We start from the raw sequence: 12242 nt of genomic DNA, 5'->3' as shown, positions 1-12242 counted from the left end.
GCTTTTTAAAATGTGGCTGCTAGAAAATTTTAAATTACCTCTGTGGCTTGAAATTGTGGCTCCTGTTAACATTTCCATGTGATGGTGCTGGTCTAGGAAATCACTGTACGTACAGAAAAGGGCCAAGGGTAGAGCCCTCAAATGCTACAACATTTCACATCCAGGGAAAGGAGGAAGATACAGCCAAGGAGGGTGAGAAGGAATAGCCAATGAGGTAGGAGGAAAATGAAGGGAGTATGATGTGATGTTCAGAAAGGCAAGTGATAAAATTATTCAACAAGGAGGGAGTGTCAGATGCTGCTGGGAAGGCAGTTCAAGTAGCAGAGGGTTGGATTGAACATGAGCAGTTTTACTGCAGTGGTTTGGAAGTAGTTGGATTTGGAAAGCTGGTTGGAGAGAGCACAGAAGTGAAGACATAAGAGTGGTAAGCTAAGAGAGCTCTTTAAAGTTTGGCTTTAAAGAAATGCAGAGAAATGGGTGGTAACAGGAAGAGGATTTCAAATCTGGAGAAGGTTCATGTGTTTGGTTGTGGTTGTTGGTTTGTTGGTTTGGAAGGGGAGACAGCTCTGCTGATGGTGGTACTGTCCTCAGGGCCCTCAGTTGGGGAAATAAGGCAAGTATGCCAGAAAGAATTTGAGACAGTTGAAACTCAAAGGTTATTTAGATTGAATGATTTTCTTAGAGCTCTAGGAACACAGATGCTGGCAGGATGCCTTCTTTCTTTGTTTTCCCTTTGTCTTTCATCTTTTTTCTTTTTGGTTGTCCTTCCCCTTCTTTCTTCTACCCCTGACAGTGGTGGGTCAAAAGCAACGTTTGCCAGTCCAGGTTCCATGCACGGTACTGGATGCTTGGGGCTGGTGCACTGGGACGACCCAGAGGGAGGGGAGGGGAGGGAGGAGGGAGGAGGGTTCAGGATGGGGAACACGGGTATACCTGTGGCGGATTCATTTCGATATTTGGCAAAACTAATACAATATTGTAAAGTTTTAAAATAAAATCAAATTAAAAAAAAAAAAAGCAACGTTAACCTGCTGTGGCCTGGTATTTTGGAAAATGAGCTCCTTTTCCATGGGCTTCTTTAAAGCTCAGAGATAGTTTATTTCCCAAGTGTCTAAGAAGCCTTTCTTAGTGGCAGGGGAAAGGGACACGGCCATGTTTTTTAAGATGTCACAGGGACTCACCAGTGATGTGAATTGTTCCTGGCCTAAGGAATTCTCCTGTTCTCCTGTTGAATTTCTGAGGGGCTTCTGAATTGCTCTATCCCTTTGCTTCTTCCAGATCTCCAGATGGAACTTGTGTGTGTGTGTGTGTATGTGTGTGTATATATATAGTTTGTGTCATAATTAGTGAGTACTGTGTGGATCTGGGGTTGTCATCTTCGGGCAGAATTGTGATATTGGATTATAGACTTTGAGTGATTTGAATAAAGTGCCAATACCTTTCAGTCAAAGCCCACCTGGAACACATCTGCCATTGAACAAGCTGGTTTTATTATTCATTGCAGTGAGAAAGAACACAAACCCGTGGGGAACCATGAGACTTTTCAGTGAGAGAGTCTCAAGTCATTTTGATACCAGGACCCTGTCAGCTTTCCATGTGGTTTGGAAACTTTTGCTTGCCAAGGCCTCAGTCACTCTCAGTGGGTGACTGCTCAAGTTCACCTTCACCTCAGAGCCTGTGGTCACCACATCAGAGCTTACGGCTAGAGGGCAGTGCAGGCTGGGCCTGGAGCCCATCTATGAAACAGCAATGGCAGGTTGACTATTTCTGGAAGCAGAAGAGATCCAGGGTAGGGAGAGGGAATCCAGAACCTACTGAATTCAACTTGATGGTACTTGAATCAAGACCCCAAGGGGAGCTATGATAAGTCCCTGCCTGCCTCTCCACAGTGCTCCCGCTGTATGTGAATATAGCATCCTTTCTCTGGGTTATGGTACTGATCAGAACCCTTCCCCTCCACACACCAACTCTGATTAAAAATGTCAGCATAATTTATTGTAAAGTTTAAAAATAAAATAAAATTTTAAAAAATGTCAGCATAATTTAAAAAGTGTGATTATCAACTGATATGCTTCCCTAGTCGTATCATCTCTAGCTTTGGCTAGAATGAATGGAAAATGTATTATGATTAAGGTTAATATAAAGGGAAAAAATCTAAAGCATTATATTGTTGTTGTTTTAGTTGCTAAGTCATGTCTAACTCTTTTTGACCCCATGGACTATAGCCCTCCAGGGTGCTCTGTCTGTGGAATTCTCCAGGCAAGAATACGGGGTAAGTTGCCATTTCCTTCACCAGGGGATTGTGCCTAACCAGGGTTCAAAACTGGGTCTCCTATAGGTTCTTTACCACTGAGTGACTCGGGAAGGCCAAAACATTATATAGGAATACCTATATCTTGATAGCAAAAGCAGTACAGAAGATGAAAAATAAAATGAAATTTCAGAGTATTATTTTTAGATATGTAAGTAATTCCTTGTGCTTTTGAGTCTACAGAGGCTAAAGTTTAAACAAAAAGCTTGTTGAAATTATTGCTATGTATTATGCATCATTTCTTTAAATAAAAAATTTGAGACTTGCCTAAAAAAAAGAAAATGTACAGTAGACTCTCAGTTGATTATCTGCACTAATGGAAAGGAGGCTAAGGATAGATAATTCTCCTATGACATAGAATCAGAGTCAAGGGAGAATTACCCTTTTGATGGTCACTTTGGCCGTTTCTCATTTTGGGCTACTTAAAACAATGCTGTAAGAAACATTCTTGCATGTATATTTTTGTGTGCAAGTGTGAGTATAGCTACAGGGTAAAGTTCCAGTTGTGATGTTACTATATCAAAAGGTATGTATATATTTTTTATTTTGATACTGTGAAATTGCTTATTCAGAGAGCAATTTACACTCCATAATGTATGAACATGTCTATTTTTCCCATCTTTGTCAGCATGGAACATCAAAATTAAAACTTCTTGACAATCTGATAGGTGAAAATGTTGACTTGATATTTTGATTTACATTTTTTTAATTATGAGTAGGACTGAGCATTTCTTTATGTATTTCTTTTTTGATAAACTTCCTGTTGTATCATTTGCCCCATTTTATATCCAGTTGTTTGTCTTTTATTGATTTATATGCACTCTTGCCAGTTAAGAAAATCGACCCCGAAATCTATATTTGCTGTAAGTATTACTTCCTAGTTTGTTATTCATTTGCTGACTCTACTTTTTTTGGCCAAAAGTTTAAAATTTTTATGTAGTCGGGTATCTTAATTTTTTCTTTATAGCTTATCAATACAATTCTGTCTGCCTGGGTACACCCATGAATAGTAAAAGGCCTCCAAATCTAATGGGCCCCCACACAAAGCAATAGATCAGGTTTTGTATATTTGTCTTTTATTTTTTGGTAACAGCTTTATTTATTTCTTTATTTTTGGCTGAACTGCATGGCATGTGGGATTTTAGTTTCCTCACCAGGGATCAAACATGCACCTCCTGCATTGGAAGCATGGAGTCTTAACCACTGAACTGCCAGGGAAGTCCCAGTAATAGCCTTATTGAGCTGTAATTCATATATGATACAATTCACTCTTTTAAAGTATACAGTTCAGTGCTTTTTAGTATATTCAAAGATTTGGAGACTTCCCTGGTGGTTAAGAATCTGCCTTCCAATACAAGGGATTCACGTTTGATCCTTGGGGGAACTAAGATTCCACATGCCACAGAGCAACTAACCTGCGAGCCACAACCCTCTCACCACAACAAGGATCCTGGGTGCCACAACTAAGACCCTATGGAGCCAAATAAATAAAATTTTTAAAAAACCAAAGATTTGTGTGACCATCACAATTAATTTTAGAATATTGTTATCACTTCAAAAAGAAATTCTGTATTCTATCACTCAAAAAACACCTCTAGCCCTAAGCAAAATACTTTCTGTGTTTACCTATCTTGTACATTTCATGTAAATGGAACCATTGTCTTTTTTAAAGGAAGAATAGTTCTCTCTAATGGAAATTCCCTTTATATATCTTTTCTTGCATAGTTTAAGAATCTAACTGGAGGATAAGGAGTCAGGTAAAATGATTGTGTAATATACTGGATATTGAATCATTTTTTTTGGTTTCTTGCTCTATATTTTATTTTAGTGAACCAATTATGTCTGAATCACCAAGTGAAGTTTCTGGCAGTGTGGAAGTTCTGGAGACCAGTGATGAGGGTAAGTAACCCAATATAATCTTGATAACTAGAACTAGACTTGTTTAGTGTGTTTAACCCTTAGAAGACAGAATCAAGTCACAAGAAGACAAGTTCATATCAAATTTCTAATGATAATACTCAGTCAACATTTACTTTTCCATCTTCTAAGCTCTTCTCTTTCATCTCAATCTCTGATAGTCTAAAAAGTTTTGTCTAGACCTTGCAGTCTTCCTTGAAGATGGTTACCAGGTTCTGTTTACTAAGGCAAAAGAAGTATTTCTGCTTAATCAGAAAAAGAAATAAGAACAGGCCATGATCTGAGAGATTCAATTGAGGTTTTGCCATAGATAGTAATCCAGATCTAACTAATAGATAAATTTGTAATTTTGAGGTGTAAAGGGGGCATAGTAACAAAATTTACAAAAATTTCTTTTGCAAAATCTACTTAGATGTGTATTCATTTAAATTATAATTATAAACTATGAATCACCTGTGAGTGATAGGAGACCATGGATGGGGTAATAGGCAAAGGTCACTAAACAATGATAAGTTTTACTGACACTGAAAAAAAATGTGGAGGGAAGGGGAAGAACCCAAAGATATAAGGTGAGACATTGAATTTAAAGACAGAACTGAATTGAAGAGTTCACTGGGTTGTTCTTCAATGATTGCTGAATTTTCTTAGTAGTGTGTTGGGCAGAAGACTTGGTCTGGAAAGACAGAGAGCAGGGAACCTTCTTGAGGCTTCCCAGAGGCCTGATTTCACTAATGAAGTGAGTAGGGGGATGCTGAACATGGTGCACGGACCCCTGAGGACAGGGCTTGGGTCTTCATCTCTGTGTCACCATTGTTCAGTATTGGGCCTCAGAGAGCGTGATTAGATGCTCAAAAGTTTTTAAGAAATGAATGAATAAATAAATGAATGATAGGCCTCCTCACCAAGGCAGCCCCAACAACCAAATGAACTGACCTATCTTTTTGGATATGAGCTAGACAGATGTCTACCAAAAAAGATGGCAATGCAGTGCATCTTGATGAAGACTGGAGGTAAGGAAATACCCTTTCTCTATTCACAATCCTTTTTAAGAGACCAAACATTTGGGTACATTTGTAGTATGAGTCATTGCCAGACAGAGAATACAGTGGCTGTTGGGAAGTTGAAGGGAAGAAAGGCTAATTAGAAGAGTTTTCTTTCCAAGAAGCAATGCAAGAGAGCAAGGTCACCATTATGTGCCTTGCATTTTGAAAGCTCATTAAGTTCAACCCAGAAGGGCCTGTGTGCATGGTAGGTAAGCAAATACACAATCCGAGGTGATAATTTCTTCACTGGAGTTGTGTTTTTTTCTCTGGGGGAAGGTCAGGGGATGGCTTCCATGGGCTGTTTCTTAGCATGTGACATACTGCCGGCCTTCAGTGGATGGGGATGTTGAAAGCTACTGCCTGTTTGGGAATATGTAGTCCTTGGACTTGGACAGGGAGGTCAATGGCTTTGTTACAGGAGAAATCCAGACAGCTGTCAGCTCACTGACCATCACTGCTGTGCCTTGTAGGGGAATAAGTTACCCAGTGTATAGGTGACCTACATAAGTGTTGTTGTTGTTTAGTCACTAAGTCATGTCCAACTCTTTGCGACCCCATGGACTGTAGCACACTATGCTCCTCTGTCTATGGGTTTTCCCAGGCAAGAATACTGGAGTGGGTTGCCATTTCTTTCTACAGGGGATCTTCCCCACCCAGGGAATTGGGAAAGCTCATAAACCCAAATGAGCTTTTTGGCCAACCAATATTTTACATCCTCATGGGAAAATAAGCTGTTTCTGCCGAAATGGAAGATTGGAGGGAAATTGGAATGTGTGCATACTTAATTTTTAACACCTGTTATAGTTCTTACAGAGAAGGCAATGGCACCCCACTCCAGTACTCTTGCCTGGAAACTCCCATGGACGGAGGAGCCTGGTAGGCTACAGTCCATGGGGTCGCTAAGAGTCAGACATGACTGAGCGACTTCACTTTCACTTTTCACTTTCATGCATTGAAGAAGGAAATGGCAACCCACTCCAGTGTTCTTGCCTGGAGAATCCCAGGGATGGGGGATCCTGGTGGGCTGCTGTCTATGGGGTCTCACAGAGTCGGACACGACTGAAGCAACTTAGCAGCAGCAGCAGTAGCAGCATAGTTCTTAAGTCATTAGTCGTTTGGTTAATTTAGGAACATAAAAATGTGTCAAAACATAATTTGGTTTGTACAAATTATGAAGTTTTGTACAATTATGTTTGGTACACTCAGTTTTACAGCCTGAAAAATTTATTGGAAGTGTTTTTATTCAGTTATTAAGTGTTTATAGATTGTGTCACGGATCTAGCTACCACCTGCTGATTCTCTCCTGGCTCTCTTTGCTGGTATGTAAGAAGCAGGTTTGCAACTTGAAATCCTCTAGCTTTGCCCACCTCCCTTCCCTTATGGGATTTCTAGGCAAGAAGGACAATAACCATTATGGTTCCCAACACTGAGCAGAAAGTTGTTCTCATTTCAGAAGGCCAGAAGGAGATCTGCCTGTCAAGAATCAATAAATCCCATTCCTTCTGTTTGAAAAATGGCAGTGGCTACAAAGGCTCCTTCCTGTTTGTGAGATGGCACTGCCCAATTCTTAATCACTGGGCAGCAATTATTTAGTGGTCTGTTGGAGCTGGCTCAGGCTGACTTGAGAGGCTGTGCATGTCTCTTCCTAAATGTCATATTACTAGCTTGAAATTGACCACCGTGGGAGTATTTACACCACAGAAGTAGGCAAATACTACAGATAAGGGCATTTATCCTGAGATCTAATTGGTAAATATATCCCAGTAAAAAACTGAGTATAGTCATTAACAGAGTATAGCAATCAGGATTTTACATTAAAATATCCCTATTGCATGGATTTTAGGAATCCTTAGGGGGTGGGAAGATTAGAAAGCTGGGGAGCAAAATGCAGATTATTTTAGGGCCAGCCTACTCTGTCCTGTATACTTTTCAGCACTTTCACGTTGAATCCTCACAGTAGTTCTATGAGGTCAAACATCATTTTAAATAATTCATTATCCTAGAAATTCATTTAATTTTTTTCCTTAAAAAATTAAAAAAGGGAACTTTGGAAAATATATATTTCCTAATGCGTCTTCATGCTTTATTCTGTCTGTCTCAAGGTACACTTGCCAAATTTATCCTAACCATGACCCTATGTAGGTATATCCTAGTAAATGAGAGATTCCTCAGACCTTTCAGAACTGAAGTTACTTAAGCAAGGATTATCAAGCATAAATACTACCATCTTCCTTCATTGCCCCAATGGTGCTTCTCTTTATCTATAGATGGTTAGATGGTTAGAATTGATAGATCAGTTTTATAGATAGAATTGAATCTGGTCTTAATAGACAATAATTGATTCCTTAATTCTAGCTCACTTATTAGCATTTACTACATGCCAGATCCTATGCCAAACTCTTTCCTACATTATTTACAATTTATATCAATCGTGATAAGGGCCAGCATTTAAATGATAGGATGCTTAAGAATGGCTGTGCCCAGTGATCTCAATTTAAGGAAGGGATGTGACAAGCTATGTTGGTTCTCTGCACCCCTCAGTGGGTTCAGCTGTCTCTGGAGTGTCACCGTGTGTTTGCACTGTGCTAGTTGCTAAAAAGGATGCTAAAGAGGGCCTGCCTACAGCCCTGAGCTGGGGGACAGTAGCTAAAACATAGAACCGTATCTTATTCCTTTCTCATTGATACACAAAACATAGTAAGTGCTTGACCTTAATAAATGTTCACTGAATAGTTGAATGAATGAATGAAGGCACAGACTAGAGACCATTCAGGTGCAAAATGTGTGGTGCCAGCAGTCAAGTTTTAAGTGTGCAAAAAGGAGCATGAATTGTAGTGATGGTGGAAAATTGGACTTAAGGCAGGCCTTGAGGTTTAGAAACCTTTCTAAAGGTTCTAGACTAGGCAGGCCCAGGAGCAATCAGTACACAGACAGGCCATAGTATTTCAGCACTAGAAGGAGCCCTACTTCAGCATTTGCCTAAGTGTGTTTTGCTAGATGTTCTGCATACATGCATCGGGGAGACAACACTGATACCCAGTTTCTTGGCACTTCACCATCCACATAGGCATGTTGAAGTTTCAGAAAAGTTTTGTTGGAACACAGAGCCCTAAACTGTGTTTAATCAACATTTTTCAGATTGACTAGACTGCAGAACCCCCTTTTCATGCAATAGACCTATGAGCATCCCTCTGAACACGCTTTGGGAGACACTGATTAGCATGATCCCCTTATTTTCCAGCTGAGCCCCAGAGAGGTTGAGTGACTTGCCTGAGGTTACAGAGCTAATCGATAGCAGAGCCAAACCAAGCTCAGTATTCCAGAGTTTTCTTACTCTCTGGTGGTGTTTTCCACCACACCACTAAGCCTATCTTATAACAGTCTTGTTGGCTTCCAGAGACCAGGCTGTTGGGAATTGGAATGAGACACCTGAGTTGGTAAATTACTGCATGTGAAACAGTAAGAGCAGGTTCCTTCTCACGGATGAATGCAGCACAAACTCCCCTGCCCTCCCCCTCTTCTGAGCCGGGAGAAAGATACATGTGCTTATTAAGAAACTCAAGAAAACCCAGAGAGAGCCTGAAGAGCATTGAAAACTCACATTCCTCACTGCTGCCCTGTTTTGTTTTGTTTTGTTTTTAATGACAGTAGACCAAACTTTCAATTATCTGCATTTGCAGAGGGCAGCAGCCCTGTAGGTAATCTGAACCAATCAGCAATAATTGAGGAACAGTGCACATAATACACCCACACATACATGCACACACACACCCTCCCTTGCAAAATTCTTTGGTGATGTTGTCACGCCTTTTGCACAGGGTGCTTCTTTGCCCAGCACCCCTTTCTGCCCAATTCCTGGCCCTCTCCCTTCCTCATAAAGCCCTTCTTAGAAGACATCTTCCATGACCACACCAACCCCCTGCACTCGTTCCTTGGGTCTGCATCCTTGCAGCACACAGGTTGGGCAATACCAGCTCCCACATGGATTTCCAAAGGTCCTGAAGTATCTGTCACATGTGGAAGCTTGGCTTCCCAGCTGGATCACAAAAACTCCAGTGATCAGGGTACCAAGTGCTTATGTTGGCTCAAAAGTTGCTGTGTATGAATGAACTTCTTAGGGCCAGGGAAGAGGTGTGTGTTAATAGTTGAAATTGAGAGGCAAGTGAATGCAGGGTGAGTTGAGCATGAATAGAGGCTGCCTGGAGGCCACAGGCTGGGGCCTGAGCTTCTGCTTTCACCAGAAACACAGATACTTTGTTGGTGAGTTCCTAAGAAGAGAACAAAGCAGATGAACAATGCCAGGGGCACTGGTGCGAAAGCTAGGGCCTTTTGGGATCCTACTCCTCATTCCCATCATGAAAGCCATTTCCTCTCCTGTGTTCCCTTCCACCATCACACTCTGTCTCACTTGCATTTATAACTTCCAGGAAAAAAGAAATCCAGATTTAAAGCCTTCAAGAGCTTCTTTGGCAAGAAGAAGAAGAAAGAGCCCAAAGATGTCCGTGGAGGGAGATGGCTCAAAACAAGCTTGTCCAGCAGCAGTATTGACATCTCTTTTCTGAAGTCAGTTCAAGGTCAAGAAACCATGCCAGGGTAAGCTCAGGACGGGTGGGGGCTGAGGACAAGGCAAAGGGCAGGGAGCTACAGCCAGGTCCTCGTTTGGCAGCTGAATCATCACTGGCCTTTGGTCCCCAGGGGCTCTTGCTCACCCTGTCTGTGGGAGGTGGGTCTGCAGCCTTTGCCAATGCAGCCACATCCTGGGGGGTTTGCCCTGTGCTCATAGATATATGCTTGCTGTCTGGGTTTCACAGCTCAGTGGGTTGGATGGGGCATACCAAATGCATATCCCACTCCCCTAAGAGCACTGGGTAAGAGGGTGTGGGTAGATCAGGGCAATCCTGCTGTGTCACAGCTACAAGCACTTGAGATGTGGAGCCTACCACTAGAGAGGAGCTGGTGGCCTCTGTTTCATAAGGGAAGGATAGTCTCCATCGTTTTGGAAGCTTGATCTGATTTGCTTGCACTGCCCTCAGACTCCAGATCTCATAATGTGTGATTAAAATCTTAGATGGTGAAGCCATCTAGCTGGGTTGAGACATAAGGGTGAACTCACTGTGTTAATTAAAAACAACAACAACAACAACAACAAGCAAGCAAGGAACCCAAGTCTATTTCTCCCTCCATCCCAAGAGACTGGGGCCAATGCTGTAACTGATCATATAAGTATGGGGAAGACTGTTTCTCAGCCACCACTGCCATTCCGATTCAGACTTTCATCTTTGAAGCCCCAAATTCCACATCTTAGAAATGTGGAAAATCTGGACGCCCAGTACCCCCCAGGCTCTTTCTGGATCAATTGAATTGCCCTCTATGGAGTTCCACTTGGGCCTGTTCCCCTGGCCTTAAACCCCAGACTTATCTGAAATCCCAACAAAACTCAAGTGTCCTGCTATCCATTGCCTCAAGGCTTTGCTTGGAGGTAATGAAAGCTAGTGGAGGTGATGGAATTCCAGTTGAGCTATTTCAAATCCTAAAAGATGATGCTGCAAAAGTGCTGCACTCAATATGCCAGAAAATTTGGAAAGCTTAGCAGCGCCCACAAGACTGGAAAAGGTCAGTTTTCATTCCAATCCCAAAGAAAGGCAATGCCAAAGAATGTTCAAACTACGACACAATTGCACTCATCTCATACGCTAGCAAAGTAATGTTCAAAATTCTCCAAGCTAGGCTTCAGCAGTATGTGAACTGAGAACTTCCAGATATTCAAGCTGGATTTACCAAAGGCAGAGGAACCAGAGATCAAATTGCCAACATACATTGGATCATAGAAAAAGCAAGAGTACCAGGAAAACATCTACTTCTGCTTTATTGACTACACCAAAGTCTTTGATTGTGTGGCTAACAACAAAATGTGGAAGATTCTTAGAGATGGGAATACCAGACCACCTTACCTGCCTCCTGAGAAATCTATACTCATGTCAAAAAGCAACAGTTAGAACCAGACATGGAACAATGGACTCCAAATTGGGAAAGGAGTAAGTCAAGGCTGTATATTGTCACTCTGCTTATTTAACTCATATGCAGAGTCAGTTCAGTTCATTTCAGTCACTCAGTCATGTCCAACTCTTTGAGACCCCATGGACTGCAGCACGCCAGGCCTCCCTGTCCATTACCAACTCCCAGAGTTTACTCAAACTCATGTCCACTGAGTCGGTGATGCCATCCAACCATCTCATCCTCTGTCATCCCCTTCTCTTCCTGCCTTCAATCTTTCCCAGCATCAGGGTCTTTTCAAAAGAGCCGACTCATTGGAAAAGACTCTGATGCTGGGAAAGATTGAGGGCAGGAGGAGAAGGGGAAGACAGAGGATGAGATGTTTGGGTGATATTACAGACTCAATGGATGTGAATTTGAGCAAGCTCCAGGAGTTGGTGATGGACAAGGAAGCCTGGAATGCTGCAGTTCATGGGGTCGCAAAGAGTAGGACACAACTCAGCGACTGAACTGAACTGAACTAATAAGACAGTTAGCAAATGTGTTATACTGCTTACTAACAGCACAGAGGTCTCATTAAAATGGACCTTAATGAGTGCATTGAATGTGAGGAATTTCAGATATCTTTACTAGGGAGGGAGATGGTTTTGCACTGAGGGGCTGGCTTCATACCTCACAAACCATACATTATAGACCATTGCCTTATAGGTCTCAGTCAGTTCAGTCACTCAGTGGTATAGGTATAAGGAAGACTAAGATTAGCTCTACTAAAATCCAGAGGGTGGGGTGGAAGAGGGAAGATCTTTTATAACTTTCACCTTAATAATAGCAAGACTCAGGGTCTTCCTTCCCCTTCCACAGTGTTGTCACTGCTGAACTGTATACTTTCAGTGGTGAATTATATGGTATGTAAGCTATATCTCAGTAAAGCTATTATATATAAAAAACTATGTGTGGATCATTTGAAAACATTAAAA

The 12242-nt window shown here is 41.6% G+C and overlaps 1 protein-coding gene across 3 annotated transcripts in view; it reads left to right on the top strand.

Moving 5' to 3' along the window:
- The first annotated feature begins 293 nt into the window (after nucleotides 1–293).
- The window catches only part of KIAA1210 (KIAA1210 ortholog), a 48786-nt gene continuing 36837 nt past the window's right edge, over nucleotides 294–12242 (top strand). For 2 of the 3 annotated variants that reach the window (XM_070785433.1, XM_070785431.1), the window contains exons 1-4: nucleotides 294–424; nucleotides 2226–2272; nucleotides 4140–4210; nucleotides 9699–9864. In XM_070785433.1, coding sequence (XP_070641534.1) covers nucleotides 4150–4210; nucleotides 9699–9864 — 227 coding nt within the window. In that variant the 5' untranslated portion in view covers nucleotides 294–424; nucleotides 2226–2272; nucleotides 4140–4149. The remainder of the gene's footprint in view (nucleotides 425–2225; nucleotides 2273–4139; nucleotides 4211–9698; nucleotides 9865–12242) is intronic. The other variant, XM_070785432.1, reaches the window with a different exon arrangement.

Source organism: Bos indicus, chromosome X (genome assembly GCF_029378745.1).
Source record: "Bos indicus isolate NIAB-ARS_2022 breed Sahiwal x Tharparkar chromosome X, NIAB-ARS_B.indTharparkar_mat_pri_1.0, whole genome shotgun sequence".
In the NCBI taxonomy this organism is placed as follows: domain Eukaryota; kingdom Metazoa; phylum Chordata; class Mammalia; order Artiodactyla; family Bovidae; genus Bos; species Bos indicus.
Note: the sequence above shows the minus strand (reverse complement) of the source record. Positions and strands in the feature narration are given on the sequence as shown.